The following is an 18393-nucleotide window of genomic DNA, read 5'->3' as shown; positions in this document are numbered from 1 at the left end:
AGCTGTTGAGGAGGAATTTTGAAGTATAATATCTTCCAACTTCCCATTCTGGAAATGACCTCAACGAGGAATATGATATTAAATAGGGGAGAAGAATACAGTTACAATCCAAGAATTTTTATCCAATCACACAAACCTACTATTAGTCTTCCTCCTCCTCTTCTTCTTCTTCTTCTTCGTCGTCGTCACTGCTATCATCCCCATCAATCGCAGGGTCTGGCATAATTATGCTGTTCAAGAACGAGACCTGCACAAGCGTTTAGTCACAACACAGCATCACTGAGTTTCCTTGCACATACAAATCCAGAAAGACCGCGCATGATTTCTTTTATCTTCTGCTGAGCAGTATCCTTGGCGAGCATGTCGGCGTCGATCTTTGCGCCTATCGTATAGTTGCGCAATTTTAACAGCTCAATATCCCTATGAGTAACCTCATAACCCTGAGTCCAGTTAGCGTCTTACAATGTTACGAGAGTCTCCGAGTCATCCCACCATCGGTCGTTTCTTGAGCGCGTTCTCTTGATTTCTCTGCACAAAGGCCTTGATTACTGCTTCTGGACCAGCATTCGCCTTGACATTCGGGAAGAAAACCTTCTTCAATAGAGGTTCATTAAAAGTCTGACGCCATCGATCTGGGTGTCTGTCAATGTTGCGTCGGAGCTTCGTGATGAGTGCAGCTTCGGGATGCCACAGGCCGCCGCCAATGAATGACGACCCGGGCTCGCAGTGGATGTAGTAGCAGGCGTAGGGGCCCTTGCGGCCTGTCCGTGACCAGGCAGCTGAAAAGTGAGGCTGTTGCGCAATAAGTAACCACCTTGATAATTGCCGAGGACTAGGCGTACCTTGTATGGCGTCTTGACTTTGCTGAAGCGAATGTCCCTGTATATTCGAAAGATGACGTCCTTGACAGGCAGTTCGGGAACTGTTTCGTCCACTTCAATTATCGTCTGTGTAGCTGTCCTCGACAAAAGACTGCCAATCTTTCAGAGCCCGTCGGTATTCGTCGTCGTGAGCTGCAGAGTGTAAGCATAATAGCAAGCTCGTCCAGGTCCCATCGGCTCACATTTTAGCCAGCTCCTCTTATTATTTGCCTTTAGGTCTTTAAGAAACAGCAATGTGTTCTTATGTATTTTGTGGTCTTCATATTCCACTCCCCCGGTATCTCTCATCTTCTGCAGCGGTATAATTTCAACCCTTCTCGGGGCGTCTTCACTCTCCTCGTCATCCTCCTCCTCATCTTCATGATGCTCATCCGCAGTCTCCTGGACGTACTGATCTTCTTCCACTTGTTTTGAGGTTGATTTTGTTTTCCCAGAGATTCGGCGTTGTTTCTTCACGGGAGCTTTATCCTCATTTGATCCAGTATCCGAGTCTTCAAAGTAAGAGCTCTTCTGTGCAGAGGCGGATAAGCGACCAGACCGTCTTCGATCAGTGCTCTGATCTGGAGCGGATCTTTTGCGAGATGGCATCTCGAATGTAGATTTCCGGCAGGCTTACGTATTTATTTTCCGCGAAATTGATGGACTTAAGGCGTGCTGGACACGTATGATATTCATTCATTCACGGGCAAGGGCGAGTGATTCAAATGTTGCGTCATTGGTCGAGGTGCTGGCTGCACCTGTTGACCCATCCGCGGTTTTAGCGCGTCTCGCTCGTGGGGCCGGCCGAGGTCGACCTGCAGCAAATGTTAAGTAAGCTGGGAATCTCCTCAATTTACCATAAATCATCTGTTCATGTTCGGCGACGCTGAAACAGCCGAATACCCACAAGATGAAAAATGTCGCTGCCATGGCCATGATCCAATCCATGGCTCCATGAGCTTGAAAAATCGGCATGTCATACTCTTGGAATACCTCTTTGCCAAAGCCAAAAACCCACAGATACACCAAGGCCGAAACAAATCGTGGAGTAAGCTAGATGCGGGATACTTTATTACCAGTGCATAACTCGCCCTCCTCAGTCGCACCTAGTCCACATCAGAACTTGCGTTAGCAGGCGGACCAGGAGGTGCCTCCCGAGACCCGATCGCTTTGGACAAGCACATCAACCACGAGCCCTGTCCCAGTCATTTGATTGATATGTTAATAGTACTAGTATGTGCAACCAACTTGGCGGCGGGCAGAAGGGGGTACTAGCCCTACCGATCCCTGGACTCTCCAGCTCTCCATCCGGCCGGAACATATTTAAGGATGCCACCCATTCCGAAAATTGGTTGGGAACTAGCGAATGGCATTTGAGTCTCGTCCGGACTGACCAAAAAAAGAAATCATAAGCAATTGATTCTCCAGGGACCCAGGCATTAGAATCTCGGCTGCTAGATATGGCATGTGGGTTCGAGGCGCCGGTGCAATCAAACATTCCAGGCCGATGTATGCAGACCGCGGGAAGATGCAGGGAAGAAAGAAAACTTCCTTATCAAACGGAGGAGTTGGATTAGGAGTTGTGGCGACCCATGGGTGCAATAGGCGAAAGCAAAATAACCATGATTTGACGTCTCAAGAGTGTCCAATTAAGCTTTGACACACACATCTTTCGGCCTCTTTTTCTTGTTTGCCCTCAAAAGAAGCATTCATTGGATAAATTAGGGATGTTGGTCGTAGTAGCGGGGCCAATGCTCAAACGCGATGTCGTGCAACTTGACGTTGGCCCGCACAAAAGCAGTCTGCAATTTGCAACCGTTCTTGGATACAGTACTCCGTGCCGAAGTACCTTGACTCTCCGCCCTCTTTCCCATTTTTGCCCCTTTGGATACAGAAAATTTGCCATGGAGATTTCGGGTCAGGTGTTTCTCGTAGGATGCAGGCTGTGCGGCCTTCGACCAACTGCCATTGAGAGTGGATCAATCATCCCAACAAAGAGACAATATATCACTCGGTAACGCCATGTGCCTATTGAAGGAGCCGTTGATGAACACACAAGTGGAGTGTTTGCGAGTAATTGCGGTTCCCCAAGTTTCCCTCCCTGGTTGATGGTTGGTTTAACGGTGATATCCGCCTCGAATCCACCTTGACACGTTGCCGCTAAAACGCCACAAAGACTGCCCGGACCAGAGCGGCTAGCCTTTGGATATTTGGTGGGAGGGGACTTTGCACTCCGTAGTTGCTTGACTTGTTGGTCCCTGCAATGCTCAGGGCGATGAGAGAGTGTAGCCTCTTCGCCATTCCAGGAACAAGCATACGTGGTTGGTGGATCTGGACCCTTCGTTTCAGATGAAGGCGGCCAATACTTCGGTCAAACGTCCCCGGCGGCTTGCTCAGAGAGGCAGGCGAGCTGGACATGAGTACGTATTTGCCTGGGGTTAGAATGTGTGCGGGGTTATTGTGTTGTCAATACTGTACGGAGCATCATCATGTGCAGTATTGTGCCGTAACGTGGCCTTTGTTCCCAAGATATTTGTCTTTTCAAGTTTCCTTCCCAAACCGTACGTGCTACGGAGTGCCATGCGGGCACATGACCTAAAGCATTTACCGCAAATCCACGAGTACCTAGGCACCTGGCTCTAAATACAAGTGTACTTAAGTAGGCAGGCGCGTCAATTGGACAATGCCTGTACGTAATACTCATTCGAACCTTGACCGTGTTTGTACGAGCAGCTTTTCCCTACCCAACTATCAACCGACAAGTCACAGTTCGTCAGTCTATGTCTTTGAGAACGCCTGTAGATACGCGGACCCGGAGGGCAAAACATTAATAGGGACACTGAAAAGTCGGAACCTGGGAGCTGGGACGACTCTCTCGTCCCTCATCCTCCATGCAAGACCGAGCAACGGACGACGGCACATACAGAGTGGCGCAGTCTGGCCACGATAATCTGAGCCTCTCATTGTGGGGTGTATCATGCGGACCTTGTCTTTGTCTGGTCATGACATCCTTGCTTCTCACTGCTTCTTCGTGATCCATAAAAGGACACTGTACGCGTGTTTTTACTCCTGTCAATCTTGCGCCAGTAACTCCATTACTGCGTGGGGTGCGTTTACCGTATCCACCCCTATCCACCTCGGGGCGTTCGCGAGAGAGGCGAGGTCCCTAGCCCATCGACCCTTGGATCCTCTGAGAAACAGGAAAGGGGATCTTAATCTTGGCTATGGCGTATCGTATAGTAGCTCCTTTTCTGTGGTCCAAAGGCAGAGAGGGACATGGACACGCGTATCGAATTTGGGTAGGACACAGGGTCCTGGCGCCGCTATCCACCATGGATTCTAGAAAAGATGATGGCACCCGGTGGCCTGTGTTTTGATTTTTTATCTCAGAGTCCCTGCATTCTCTCCAATGGCCGTCAACGTCAACTAGTTTCACTTGTTGTTGAATCTTTCAATCCCTCATTATTCCATTGTTCACAATCTGGACCATACTTGTGGCAGGATAGAAGGTGCCCTATTCTGCATTCTTTCTGCTCCTTCGCTCCTTCCCTCGAATCGGTCCCCTTTCCAATTTAGCCCTCAACTCTCTCTACACTTCCTCGCACACGACGGCTCTCGAAATTTATTTGGATTCGTTTTTGCAAACCTCAACCGATTGTCCCACGATTCGCCGCCTTCTTTATTCCCAACGAGCCGCAACGATCTTCATAGACGACGCATCACCTCGTGGTGACTGCAACACAATACCGCCGGCAAAAAATGAGCCGAGATCAGATCTTGTCTCCCGAGGCGGTGGATGCCATGATTGCTGATGGAGACATCATTGTAATCTTCGAGGAATATGTTCTTCGCCTCAATTCGTGGCTAGACAGGCACCCAGGTGGTCGCCTTGCAATTTTGCACATGGTCGGGCGGGATGCCACAGATGAGATAACAGCGTAATACGCCCCTATTTCTTTAGACTTGCTTTCCCGCTCTCTACGAAAAGAGTTTTGTTGCTGTATTATTTCGGAACATTCGTGGAGCGCTATTATTAGTGCTGTGCCGGACCAAAGATGCTAGACTACCCTTGTCGTAGCTGGTGAGGGTCTCCAACGAAGCATCCAGCATGTCAGATCTGTGTCTTAAGCTTAAAAGTGAGATGGGCGGCCCGTGGCTTATGGGGCTCATGCACAACGCACATGGCATTACAACAGGCTCATTCCTCACCACAAAATACATGAGTGTTCGTGGACTGATGCCCTGCATTCTAGGTACCACACCGATCGCACACTACGAACGATGAAGGCATACCGGATCGGCCGGAAGCCAATGGGTCCCTGGACCAACCGCACACCACCAATCAGAGGAGGTCTGTCCCAGACAGGAACCCAATCAGAAAACGTGCCGGACATATCGGACATTCAAGTATTAGATCAAGACAAGGACTTCCTGGATGAGGGCTACGGCAGTGGTGTTAGCAGAGTTGCTTCACGCGACCAGTCCCACCGATCAAGTCCCTCTCCTGATGCAACTGGGAGCCAGGCAACCTTGGAACAACGGACCGTCCCACGCGCCAAGGCCAGCTATATGCGGGATGGCATCGTCAAAGGCAATAAAACCGTCAACGGTAACAAGGTTGCTGAGGCTCAGGTTGCCTTGAACCCCGAGGAATGGACCGAATGGGCCATACAACAGGGCAAGTTGAATGACAGCAGGGATTTTCCTTCTCTGGACTCGGACGTCCAAGGAGCTATTGCTGCCAAGTATAGACTCTTACACCGTCGTATCCAAGATGAGGGCCTCTACAGTTGTCCATACATTGAGTATGGCAAGGAGATGGCCCGCTACACAACCTTGTTTGGCCTCTTCCTTTACGCCCTCCGTCATGGCTGGTACATGACTTCTGCCGTTTTCCTCGGCCTCTTCTGGGTTAGTTGCTCTCCATTTCGGTTACCATTGGTCATGTAGATTGACAAGTCACAGCACCAAATTATGTTTACTGCTCACGATGCTGGTCACCGAGCTATTACGACTATATTTTCTGTTGACACGCTTATTGGATTGTTTATCGCCGATTTCTGCTGTGGCCTATCCATGGGCTGGTGGAAGAGCAGCCATAACGTTCATCATCTAATCACAAACATGCCGGTATGCCCTTGTCCATGGCCGCACCCTACTTGGAACTCTTGCTAACCGTAACATCTAGGAACATGATCCTGATATTCAGAACCTCCCCCTTTTCGCCACATGTCCATCATTTTTCAAATCCCTTCGCTCAAGCTACTATGACTTTACCTTTGTGTGGGACGCCGCCGCGGAATTCCTTATTCCCTACCAGAAGTACACATACTACCCAGTCATGGGTATCGCCCGATTCAACCTCTACCTTCTCTCATGGCTCCACGTCCTCTCTTCCAAATCATCCTCTCTCGGAAGCAGCAAGGCCTGGTGGATTCGTCCTACCGAGATTACCTTCATGATGTGCTACTGGTTCCTCTTTGGCTACCTCCTCCTTTGGCGCACACTTCCTACCTGGACCATCCGCGTGGCATTTGTTCTCATCTCCCACATGGTCACCATGCCTCTACATGTCCAGATAACTCTTTCGCACTGGGGAATGTCCACCTCGGACCTGGGAGAGGATGAATCCTTCCCCCAGCGGCAACTGCGGACCACTCTCGATGTTGACTGTCCCGCCTGGCTGGACTTTATCCACGGTGGTTTGCAGTTCCAGGCCATCCATCACCTATTCCCTCGGGTTCCTCGCCACAACCTTCGAAAGGTTCAAGTCATGGTCAGGGAATTTTGTGCAGACACCAATATCCCCTATTCGATTTTGGGATTCATGGATGGAAACCGCAAGGTCATTGGTCGATTGGAGGAGGTTAGCGAGCAAGTCAAAATGCTAGTCAATTGTCAGAAGTACATGGCGGAAACCGGAGAGAGTGGATTACATTAAAAATCCCGGTCGCTGACTTTTTTGTTCTGGATTTCATTTGTTGTATTCACCACGATTTCAATATGGCGTACTTGTGCGTAAAACACACCAAAGTCCTCACAGACACGGGTCCGGCGTTTATTTGCAAATAAAGAGGGTCGTAGTATTAGGCAAGACATTCAATAAACGATATTTTGGGGAGATTTTACACGCTGAAACATTCGCTTCTTGACGCTCGCAGAATCATGTATAGACGAGATTTCTTCAAGTTCATCAACTCAATACCCAAAATCCTCCCAAACCACGTCCTCACCAGTCAGCCACCCAGTCAGCAACGCCAACAATGCCGGCCCAGCACACAGATAAAACCTTCTATTCTCCCCCGTGTACGCCTTTACATCATCCGCCCCAAGCCTCCTCCTCTCCATAGCCAGCAATCCCAAGCCCTTGAGCTTCTGCACCACCGCCTCATCGGCTTGCGTCCCCGTAACGTACAAGCTCGTCACACCAGCCAGGCCAGGAATCAGCGCAAACGTATCGACGGCGAGGCCCAAATCCTCCCCCCTCAAACTCCACAGCATGCTCAGTTCCACGCCCGCGTCCAAGACGTTTCTAGCCTGTGCCAGAATCGGCGTTATCCCCACGCCCCCGGCTACATAGACCGGCCGCTCGCCCTTCTGAACGGGCAGCCGAAACTTGTGCTCGCCCCCGAACCCCAGAACGGGGATATCGAGCGGCGCCCGGATGTTCCGTCTCCACAGCAAGCCGGTTGCCGGCCCGTGGCGCCGCGCCGTGATTTGGAACTCGCCGTCTCTCCAGCCCGGCGGACTCGACACCGTAAAGGTCCGGACAAAGTCGTCGTTTATGCTCTGTGGGTCCTCGTCGCGCATGTGTGCGTATCCGAAGCCCAGCTCGGGCTCGAAGTCGAGGGACACGTGCTGACCCGCCTCCCACTTTGGCAGCGCCTGGCCCCCGGCCGACGAGAGCTTGAAGGTGAATGTGTTGATGGAGGGGGTGAGCACCCGCCGGTCGACGAGGGAGGCGGTGACGTCGGAGCGGACCGACGGGTCGTCGACGGCGCGAGGGTCGTCCTTTTCCGAAGCCAGGTGTCGCAGGGGCGGGTTGTACGGCGAGTACTCTCCCTGCACGCCGCGGAAGGGCAGCCCGGCCCTGACGAAGCGGGCCGCGGAAACGGTCACCTTGACGGCGAGCTGCGTCCTCGCGAGCAGGGACGCCGCCTCCCGGCCGACGAGAATGTCCGCCCGGCCTGTGAGATACAGCACATTGGCGGTGTCGTAGTCCGGTATGACGACGCCAACCACGGGGTTGACTTTGAGGTTCCCCAGCGTCTGGTACAGCCTGTTTCCGGAATCTTGTCTCGCCGTCAGCAACATGACTCCGAATAAAGGGGGTTCGCAGATGGGGGGGGGCTTTACATTCCGGGTACACCAGCTCGACCTGCGAGCCTTCGTTCCTGGCGACTCTCACAAAGCCAGGGCGCCCGCCGCGGTGGTTCGTGTCCATCGTCTCCCCGTTGGTGCTCGACACAAAGAAATTGTCCGCCTTGTACAACAGGTCCAGCGCCTCCTTGGGCAGCGGCAGCGCGTCGCTCACCAGCTGCGCGCCCCCGGGGTCGTGCCGCACAATCTCCTTCTTGTTGAGGTACTTGGGGCAGTTGCCCAGGCTCTCCGTCACCACCATGGCGGCCTGGACGGCGCCCTTGTTCGCGACGGCGCCGGCGACCATGACACCCCCGAGCTTGACGCGGTCCCTCGTCTCGAGATCAATCGACAGGGCGGACATCATCTTGCCCCGGCCGTCGTTGGGCCGCACGATGCCGTCGTGGCCCCGGTTCGTCCAGAGGGCCTGGAAGACGGGATCGTGACGCATGTCGACGGCGCTGTTGAAGGCCAGCACGCCCTCGGCCACGGGCGCCGCGAAACCCCGTTCGCCGCCCCATATGCTTGTCCACGGGCGGCCGTCGTCGTCCAGAGTCCCGAGGGCCACGAGCGGCGACTGCCGGACACGCAGGGCGTACCGCATCGGCAGGCCCGGCGCGGTCGGGTTGCTGCCGGGCGGCACCTTGAGCATGTCGCGCATGGCGGCCTCGCCCTCGTGGAAGGTCGACGCCAGGGACGGCATCGTGTGTGTGCGGTTGGCAGGCAAAAGACCCTGCGAGGCGACGAACTGTACCAGTGGGAGAGACGTCAGGTTTAATAAGGCGCATGAGTGCATGCCCATGAAGGCAGGTGCTGGTTACGGAAACATGGTCTTTCCTTCCTGGGGCCAGAAATGATTCCGCATCAGAGGATGCGATGAGAAACCAGCTGTCGAGTGGCTTTTGTCGAGACGAGCGCCGCCGGCTTGTTGGCTGTTGGCAAGCTGACTTGTCCAACTTGATGCCGGTTTACAAATCAGCCATGCCGAATGGGGATCAAACGACCAGCACTCTCGCCTCCATCACGGCGAATGAATAACTTATTATGCGTCTTACTGGCAGTTATTTCCCGAGACAACCCCGCTGATTGCGTCGCTGCGCCGTGAGATTTCGCAAGCCGGGAGCTGCGCCAATTGGGGAGGGGGGCTAGGCGCCACTGTAACCGCTCTTTGGAATCAATGTAGTATTTTATCTGATGACAGCTTACTATACAATGTGGTACGGACGGAGTAATCAATCGCCGTCTTATAAAACCTTGTTGCCGGCAGCCTCCAAGATTGCCACCCATGGAGCACAAGATCCAAGCAAAACTGCCTCTACACCCTAGTCCTACTTGTGCGGGTATCTATTTTGAAGTTGGAAAAATTGAAAATATACCGCAAGTTTCATTCGTAGATTTCGTCCCTGCCCAAGTCCAACGCCTTGTTTCCTATGGAAAGAGTTAAAAAAAAAAAACGAATGTCGTCAAATTTTATATCCCAAATTGCAACCCTGACCCGGTCAGCGGGTCCAGATCTCCGACGTCCTGATACCCTAGCTCAATCTTAATAGTATCCACGATTCTGTTGTGATTCGACATCATATCCATATGCTTCTACGCGGTAGCCTGGTGGCATGCCCTGGGCCTGGCCGTCTGCATATCCTCTAAGTGGCATTGGCGACGTCATGTTTCTCTGCGGAGGATAATACTGAGCTTCCTCTTGTTGAGGCCTGATTGGCCCTGCTGGCCCAGTCACGCTCCGGACCGGTGGGAAAAGGCCGCTGCTGTTCCCATAAGATGGAGCTGGCATCTCCCGGCCACCAAAGCCATCGTAGGGATTGTATTGTGAATATGGGAGAGATGACGTTTCAAATCCCATTGGATCAGCGTTACCTCTGCTTGTAGGCGGTCGTGCGCCATAGCTGCTGCTCATCGAACCGTTGGTTTGTGTTCTCATAAGACCTGGGTGCCCAGGCAAGCTGCGGTCCGTCAAGGCAGGGCTGGCAGTAATGGTTCTCAGAGGAGTGCCAGTTGAGCCATTTGCCACATGCCCGTAGCCAGGTCGCCCGTTAGAAAAGCTCCGTTGTGAGTTGGATGTACCGGGACGAGCTGGCGGGCCCATGCCGCTCACCAAGTCGAAGTCTGGGAGGCCGGTAGCCGGTGTTTGTGATGGACCATATGCCATGTCTGCCGCAGATGATACCAGAGGAGCCCGGGATGAGTAGCTCGAGCCTGATCCAGAAGTACCAGTTCGTTGCATCGGTCGTCTGCCATCGATGGAGCTTAATTCGATGCTCCCAGGTGAGCCAAGGCTAGACGCATACATCTGCACCATGGTCGTCTTCTCATCCTGCCCCAAGGTAGGCATTCGAGGAAGGCCGTCATCCGTACCAGGCTGAACGTTGGGTAGTGTCGGCAGTGTAGCCGCTCGATCCAGATACGGCACCTTCTCGCCATTCTTCTTGGCAAGTTCCAATTCCGCCTTGAACCTGTCCGCTTGCCCCTTGGCAAGAGCTTTATTGACTTTGGTCGTGACGATGCGCAAAAGCTTCTTGTTGACTTTTCTCTCGCAGTACCCACTCAAACCACCGTCGGCACGAGGGATCCAATGGAACAGGAAAAAAACGTAGAAAAACACCGCCATCAACAGGAATAAGGCCGAGAAAACCCAAACGACAAAGGTGAAACACATGCCTGATAAGATGACTGCCTGCTGATAATCCTCCGAAGCCAGCACCTTGACCTTATCGAAGAAACCCAGGATCGCTCCATCAACGCTCGTGGCGGTTGGTGCCAGCTTGGCTACGTATACTGATCTCAACGTCAGAGCGTTTACAACCTGACGTGGGCCAGAGCAAAAGATGACGCGAATCCATGCTGGTAGTGAAAAGTTAGTTAGGATCAAGTAGACAAGTCAAGCAGGCTCGAGGCAGAGACGTACACTTGAAGCTGAAGTAAGTGAACAGGGCCACGTATTCGGATCCTTTTTTACTCTTGGTGAGCTCCGCAAAGACCAAGAATCGCCTCCAACCCTGACCAGATCCGAAACGGATCGACTCCCAGCGAACTGCTAAGCTGTCGAGGAAACATTCGGCCACATTACCACGCCTCATCACACGAAAGGCTCGCACACCTTCGAAAGCAAGATTGACAAACGAGAGTAGGATGCAAATGGAGAAGATCCACTTGGAGACTTTGAATGGAATAGCGGGCTCGATTTTGGAGGACCATTGGTCGAAGGCGAGTAAATTCACTGCAGTGAAACTGTCGACGGCGTAGACAGCGATCGAGATTATCAGCATAAACCACAAATAACCATACGCAAACCCCGGGCCACAGCCCTTGGCCTTGAAATCTTGCAGGTTAATATAGTCCCATTTCTGGTCGAGGAACTCTCGAGTCTGCTTTTTTCGATTGCTTGCACAGCCCATTTTGTTGATGATGACGTCGTCCAGCGGTCCAGCGTTTCAACGGTTCAACGGTCCAGAGATGCAGCGGTCCAACCGGCTTCAGCAATTGAAAAGGGAAATTGACGTGATACTCGCGCGAGCTTTTTTTTTTGTTCTGGTGGCTTTGAGAGGGCTTCACAGTGTCGCGGTCCTGCCGTCAGCACACTTCGCTCCTCGCCTTGGAATAGCCCTTCTTCCCAAGTAAGAGATGAAATAATATTCGAAGAGGGTACATATGACGGCGAGCAGAAGGGTTCTCTCTGATGGCAACGTCAAGACGAAACGGAGACGTCTTGCACTAGACCGCTATTGTACGTTGCCCATGACTTCCAAACACGGATGACTGCGGCCCAAGGCAATCGTCACAGAATACAATAGAGGCAGAGGTGAGCGAGTCGCCGTTGTCGCAAGCAAACTGCGCCAGGCGGGCAACAAAAGCAACGAAACGTAGGGAATAATAGAGTACCAAGAAGAGAATTTGAGACGGCACGCTCGGAAAGCCCTGCGGAATACAAACTACGCTGGCTTAATGGCCCTGGTCGCTGCAGGTCTCTGGTTTCAAGGCCAGGTATCGAGACTTCGGGGGCCAGTCAGTAACCACCAAGTAGCGTAGCAGACGGCAAACGTCATATACAATAGGTTGAGGTGCAGGGTTCGAGACGAGACGCGCGCCGAGATGTGGCAGGCGGCAAAAGCGCAAGTGAGTATTTGTTCACGTTGGAATGAAGAAGAGGCAGGCGGCTGGTGAGAGAGTCAAGTTTAAGATGGTGAGCAGCCTGCCCTCTTCCTCCAATTGACCAGGTCCCTCGTTGACTGGAACGGGCAGAAGCGCAGATGACGGACGGCCCAAGATCTCCCTACCCCAGACTCGGCCAGGTCAATGGCACAACACTTAAGTTATTATGGAAGCACCAGTTGACAATAGTACTGAGTAACCTGAATCCCTGGCGTCAATTGACCAAGATTCAAATGTTGAAACAGTCCATCTCCACCCCAATTGGCCGTTTCGGGCAAGCTGCAAGGGTGCCCAGGCGCATGTGGTGGAGCCTCCGCTGTTGCTGTAAGGGGCGGGATTCTGATTGGCCTAGTTGGCTTGGTGGGTCCATGGGCCCTGCCTTGTGTCTGCCCTGTGCCTGCCTGCCTTGGGCCACCGCCCAAACGCCTGTTCCCCCCACTCTTTATCTAACCCTTAACCGTGTCATTCCAACAGATGGCCAGCGGCTCTCTCGTCAATTCTTCCCAACTCTCGAGTCCGTCGATTTGGACGGCCACTGCATGCACTTCTCCCTTCGTCTGTTTGCCGCCGCACGTTTCAATGCAATAACAAATCGTGGTCTCCGCCGCCACCGTGCTTGCAAAAAGCCCGTCGATCATGAAACGCATGTTCACGGCGGCAGCCGGCCTTGCAGACCTCCCGCGTTATTGGCGTGTGACACGCCTGCATGTGTAAAATGAAATTCTCTGTCAACTACGGAGTACAGCTGCGAGCCTCGTTGGAAAACGAGGCGTGCCGCGAAGCAGGTCGGGTTACGCACGACACGCCGGATGTTTTTGAAGGCATGCCTGCCGACTGTAGTTGCATACGAAGCACTGCTGATGACATGGACAGGTGATTGTCAATTGCCGTGATACTGTCCAGTGTTTCAATTCTGGTGCCCTACAGCGAGCGCGAGAGCGACTCATGTGTCCGATCGGCTGGGCTGTTACAGATTTAGCACGAGGAGCTTTTCCCTCAAACCAATTGCGGCCTCTTCCGTGAACTGTCGTCGGACCATGTGTTGCATGCTCCTTCGGGATACGTCTCTTCTCAACTTGTTTCTCTTGTGAGCATCCAACGTTAAGCATATGGTGCTACTCGGGATGTACATTCTTTATTTGGAATATGACGCACCAACTCGCGGTGACCGCATTCAAGCCGTCAAGTTGACAAAATGCCGATGCGTGCGGGGATTTTATACATGACATCACGTAGTGTTTCATCATCGCAGCCCAGTCTGCCGGTCCATGCAACACTGCCGAGGTAGATAGGCATTGAGGCATTACTTACTATTCAGCATAAGCCTGACACTGTCGTCCGCTCGCATAACCGACTTTCCCATTGTGGAATCGTCTTCAGGAACCCAGATTTCATGCCGCATAGATTTCAATCGACACCGTACGGACACTCTGTTCGATAAAAGTCATCAACCCTGTAAAATAAACACGGCCAGGTGGTCTATTACTGCGCAGTCCAAGAGTTCATGCTTGCGCTTGAATGATCAAGGAAAGCACCTCGTAAGAGGTTCACAAAATTGCGATATGCAGCCGTCGATCGAGCAATTCCCAGATGACGCAAATTTTATAACTTGTTTGGTTACTGAAGAGCACATTGAAATGAAATTATGTTGTTCATGCTGTACAGACTACAGAGTACGTGACGAGCATTCGAGCATTTTACACTTGATGTGAACGGTTGATCCACGTGGCATGCATCACTGTATTACATTTAATACCAGCAAATGCTTGCCAGGCCTCGACTCATTGAGAACTTGTGCGGTGATTATATGGTATACCCTTGCACTAGTGGTTTTCAAAATTCCCTGGTTCTATTCCATACATGACACTGCTCAATGCACCGTCCTCGGATTCATCAAAATGACCTTGACCAAAACATCTCAGGGTGCAGTAGTTACAGGCGCCATCCAGCACAGAAACGACACTGGGCCAGCGTGGGTCGCGCCATCCCTCCAGAGCAGAGCCGCCAGCCATTCAGAGCACCAGACAGCTGGACGCACCGACATGGGAACTGAAACCAGTCCCTTGAGCTACCAACAGCAATCAACGTCGGACCACACCACGCAACGCATTGTCCAGCGTGCCAACGTCATTCTCACGAGCATCACCATACTGACGCGCAGACGGCCTTTTGCAAAGCCGCCTCGTCCCACCCCCCGAGCTCCTTAGTCAGGCTCCAACTCCCCCGCAGCATCGTCTGTCGCGGCCGCCCCCATCCAGTCAGCACAAGCCGTCACCGCCCTGCCGAACATCTCCATCACCGACTTTACGTCGCGACCGCTCGCCGACCCTGAGAGCCCAAGCACAGAAATGGCTCTCCCGAACCCAACACCGCCTCTCCTCCTGACGAAGCGCCTCAACGCCTTTCTACACACCAACCAGACCCCTCAGCTGCCCACACTCCTCCTCACCACATGCCACGGCAAGCTCCTCGCCCACGCAAGCCCGCACCCGGTGTCTGTCCTCCGCACGCATGCCACCGTCGCGGCCTCCCTCCTCGCCATCCACACGTCTTCCTCGGTAGACGTCCCCTCCGCGCTGCCCGGCTCGCGAACCCCCGATCCCATCACCAGCTCGCCCGTCCTCCGGCCCGACAACTGGGATAAAGAAGACGAAGACGACGAAGACGACGACGACGACGACGACGTAGCGCCCCACGATGTCGCGGCATCCAAAAAGGCAGCCGCCAGGAGAAGAGCCGCCAGGTCCGTCAAACCCGTCACCATCACAGTCCAGCTCAGCGGCGGGACCGTCATCATCCGCCGTCTCAAGTGCGGCCTGCTGTTCGTGTGTGTCGGTCCCTCGGCGCACGACCTCCAGTCCGACGTGCATTTGCAGCACGAAAACGGCGATGTGACCGGCAGCCCGAGCGAGGTGGAGAGTCTGGTCAGCGCCGGGGCCCAAACGACGTCGAGTCTGGACAGCGTGGGCGCCGCTTCCGTCGTCGCGATGAGGAGGCACGCCGCAGACTTGGCGCGGTGGCTGGACGACAAGCTGGGCACGCTGCGGGTGCCAGAGGAGGGGGTCGGGTCAAGTGATTAAAGAGAAGGAAACAAAAGAAAGACGGTAGGGCTAGGGGTCGAGGCTCGTTTTGCATTCTTCTGACGGCAGAGTCAGCGTTTGGGGCATTCACTGGCGTTGGCAAGGAGGACTACGGCAAATGATTTAGGAAGTATTTCATCTCTCACGGCATGAGGTCGTTTTTTAAGGAAAAAATACCTCAATTGGCTTTATTTTAGCGCGTCTCTCTGGATACCAAAATCCCTCACAACATTTGCAAATTTGAGTGTCCGATTTACAGTTGCAGACACACGCCATTCATAGTTCTCAGCGTGACGAGTCATTTTTCCTTCCATGAACCGAAATGACTGGAACAAATAGGGCATCTACCATGTTGACTTGTAGTGATATAACGCTAATCTTCCAACCGAATAAATTTTGACGTCCATAGGACATGCTGATTCTCGACCGCTAAACAGTGCTCATGGTGAAACGTAAAGTCCAAAAATGTGCTTGCGGCCGTGACCAAAAAAGCAAATGTCGATCCATACGCCATAATTAATACATCGATTAAAAAAGAAAACGCCTGCTCATGCACCAGGAATTACTCCGTAACACACATGTCCCCAAATACGGCGCCAGAGAGTGTCACAGCCCCTTTGCTATACGCCCATTCCGACATCCTTTACTACTCGATGCTCATTCGCATTATACCGTCGTTGGTATCAACCATACCCTGGAATCCTATTCTTCCTTTGCTGTTTAGTCGCCCAGTTGTCCCGGCTGCAGGGTTCGCTGGAGTACCGCCACTAACGCTTCCCGTCTCGCTCTGAGCACTGCTACCTGCTTTGTCGCCTCCGGTGCTGCCGGGGTGAGAGCCCCATGGCGCCGAGTCGCGCTGCATAGGGCTCTGTAAGATGGGAGAGTTGTGGGCACTCATCCCGGGGCTGACGGCTCGTCTCTTGAAGCTAACAGGGTCAAAATCGTCGTCGCGGCGACGCTTGTTGTTAATTCTGCGCGTTATTTCTGCTGCGCTTGGCCCTTGCGCGTTGCTACTCTGCGAGGCAGAGTGTGCGGATGCAAGTCCAGGCGCAGGAGAGTCGATACCATTGTCTTCGCTCATACCAGAAGAGGACCCTCGGGGCAAGAAGGCTGCTGGAGGTGGCGTTGTTCTCGTTCCGCCCATGCTGCTCGACTCTGAGAACGTGTCCCAAAACGTTTTCCCCTTGGAATTCTTGATGGCCTGTTGTTTGAAGGTACTAGAAAGTCCGGGAGCCAAGTCGCTCAGCATGTTCACGTCATCTTCTTGATCATCGATAGATTCGTTGTTTGCTAGGTTTGGCGACGACAAAACGCTAGCGGCTGCGCCAGACTCAGCGGGTGCTTGCGAAACTCGGGGCTCAAGTGCGACATCGCTTTCGCGGACTTGTTTGACAACTTCTGCTTCTCGTCGAGTTTCGGCCTCAGCTGGCGCAACCTCTTCAAAAAGTGCTGCACGGATTCGGGCAAAGGTTTTAGTTTTTGGCAGGAGATTGCCACGGCGAGTCACAGCTCGCTTGATAACCCCTCGCTGTGATCCCTCACCGCCGCCATTGCCGTCGGCATCGCTCTGGGATTTTCCACTTTCGTAGCCATCGGCGGCAGAGATGTGTAGCTGGTTGGCCTGCCAACTAATACTCTCCCTCCTTGCTTTCGCGCCGTTGCTAGGCGGAGACTTGGAAAGAGTGGCTGCGGCCATGTTGAACCCAAGACCCAAGGGTCCGCGTACCTTCTTCTTGGGTTGTTTGCGGTGGCGTTGTCTTTGCTGAAAGTTCATGAGACTGCTCATAGCAGGGGACCCGAATGGTCCGGTCGGCCCAATGTTGGTAGTCTTAGAGACTTGAGGGGTTGTAAGATACGGCTCGTCCACGTCCTCATCCATCAAGTCGTCATCATCTGATGAGCTTGATGAATCAGAGCCAACCGCGACCTGGTTGGTGCTTCCTAGAGAGCTGCTAATATTCATCTTCTCGTGATTCCCCATAATAGACCAGAGTGATGAAGAAGTGTGCTCGGGACCGCTATACTCGTTCCTTCGATCGGGGATGTTAACAGCCCGGTCGCCGATAGTAGGCGATGAGTCTGGCGATGATTCGGCGAGGGTGGAGTGATGCAAGCTAGTGGCAGCACGAGAAAAGTCTAGGCCACGCGACCTGCGGGGAAGAATGTTGGTCGGCGACGCGTAGATCTGCGAGTGATCGAGTTTCGGAGAAAGAGGCGGGGGCTTGACATAGGGATTCGAGGCAGGTGGTGGTGTGAACTGTCGAGGAGCCATCTGCAATGAGAGGCCCTTGAAATCGGAGTGTCGCGGCGTAGAGGGCAGCTGCGCGTCTTTGATATGGGTGTCGTCCTTGGATGTTCTTCGCGATGCTTCGACAATAAGTGGTGATGGCGACAGCTTGGATGGTGTTCCGCCGCCGTCGGACAACGATCGCGTCTTGTTTGCAAGAGGCGACCTGTCGTATGCCGAGTCGACATGGCGACTGCCAAGTCTTTCGCTTGGGCCACCGCCGGGGGAACCGCTGTCCATGATGGCAGACTCGTCCATGTTGTACTCTGCCATTTTGGGTCGATTCAACGCCCCCCCTGCTCGAGTGCTTGGATAATCTGGCGAATTCAAGCAAGTATCTCCAGGGTCAGGTCCTGGTCGTCGCTGTTCAAGACGTTGCAACTCGAGGTGGGACGAAGGGAGCAGGATCAGGGCGTGAGGGAAGCCATTGGTACTCAAGCATTGAAATAAGCTGGGCAGTCAGGTCGAGGGCGCGTTGGTCGCATGAGCCAAGTTATAATCACTTTGCGGCGATTACAAGTATTCGCCCATGAGAGGAGGACGCGGCGTGCGTAGTGAGGAGACGATAGGCGGCTATGGCAGGAGAAGCTTCTGAGTTGTCGTCGAGCCGCGTCTCCAGAACGCCTCTAGTCTGGTGCTTGCT

General features: G+C 53.3%; 6 protein-coding genes across 6 annotated transcripts; 2 read left to right on the top strand and 4 right to left on the bottom strand.

Annotated features, from left to right (window-relative positions):
* Positions 1–142: 142 nt before the first annotated feature.
* Positions 143–1469, bottom strand: J3458_000526 (uncharacterized protein; the record flags this gene model as incomplete). The annotated part of the gene is made up of 6 exons (XM_066116185.1): positions 143–247; positions 300–440; positions 493–792; positions 843–879; positions 974–1013; positions 1064–1469. The coding sequence occupies 6 exons, from the start codon at positions 1467–1469 to the stop codon at positions 143–145; spliced, it is 1029 nt and encodes a 342-aa protein (XP_065978067.1).
* Positions 1470–5141: 3672 nt separating this feature from the next.
* On the top strand, positions 5142–6983 carry J3458_000525 (uncharacterized protein; the record flags this gene model as incomplete). The annotated part of the gene is made up of 3 exons (XM_007810818.2): positions 5142–5771; positions 5826–5990; positions 6049–6983. 3 exons carry the CDS (start codon positions 5142–5144, stop codon positions 6799–6801), a joined length of 1548 nt encoding a protein of 515 aa, XP_007809009.1. The 3' UTR covers positions 6802–6983.
* On the bottom strand, positions 6917–9212 carry J3458_000524 (uncharacterized protein). Its single transcript, XM_007810819.2, has 2 exons — positions 8217–9212; positions 6917–8152 (listed from the first exon to the last, which is right to left on the bottom strand). The coding sequence occupies exons 1-2, from the start codon at positions 9019–9021 to the stop codon at positions 7059–7061; spliced, it is 1899 nt and encodes a 632-aa protein (XP_007809010.2). The 5' UTR covers positions 9022–9212; the 3' UTR covers positions 6917–7058.
* Positions 9213–9334: 122 nt separating this feature from the next.
* On the bottom strand, positions 9335–12411 carry KCH1 (Potassium transporter). Its single transcript, XM_007810820.2, has 2 exons — positions 11140–12411; positions 9335–11075 (listed from the first exon to the last, which is right to left on the bottom strand). Exons 1-2 carry the CDS (start codon positions 11627–11629, stop codon positions 9763–9765), a joined length of 1803 nt encoding a protein of 600 aa, XP_007809011.2. The 5' UTR covers positions 11630–12411; the 3' UTR covers positions 9335–9762.
* Positions 12412–14097: 1686 nt separating this feature from the next.
* J3458_000521 (uncharacterized protein) lies at positions 14098–18352 on the bottom strand. Its single transcript, XM_007810822.2, has one exon. It carries the CDS (start codon positions 18021–18023, stop codon positions 16110–16112), a length of 1914 nt encoding a protein of 637 aa, XP_007809013.1. The 5' UTR covers positions 18024–18352; the 3' UTR covers positions 14098–16109.
* Positions 14282–15463, top strand: J3458_000522 (uncharacterized protein; the record flags this gene model as incomplete). Its single annotated transcript, XM_066116184.1, has 2 exons — positions 14282–14567; positions 14613–15463. The coding sequence occupies 2 exons, from the start codon at positions 14282–14284 to the stop codon at positions 15461–15463; spliced, it is 1137 nt and encodes a 378-aa protein (XP_065978066.1).
* Positions 18353–18393: the final 41 nt, after the last annotated feature.

This window comes from Metarhizium acridum (genome assembly GCF_019434415.1).
Source record: "Metarhizium acridum strain ARSEF 324 chromosome Unknown scaffold_1, whole genome shotgun sequence".
Taxonomy (NCBI): Eukaryota; Fungi; Ascomycota; class Sordariomycetes; order Hypocreales; family Clavicipitaceae; genus Metarhizium; species Metarhizium acridum.
The sequence above is the reverse complement of the archived record's forward strand: the minus strand, read 5'-3'. Positions and strand labels throughout refer to the sequence as shown.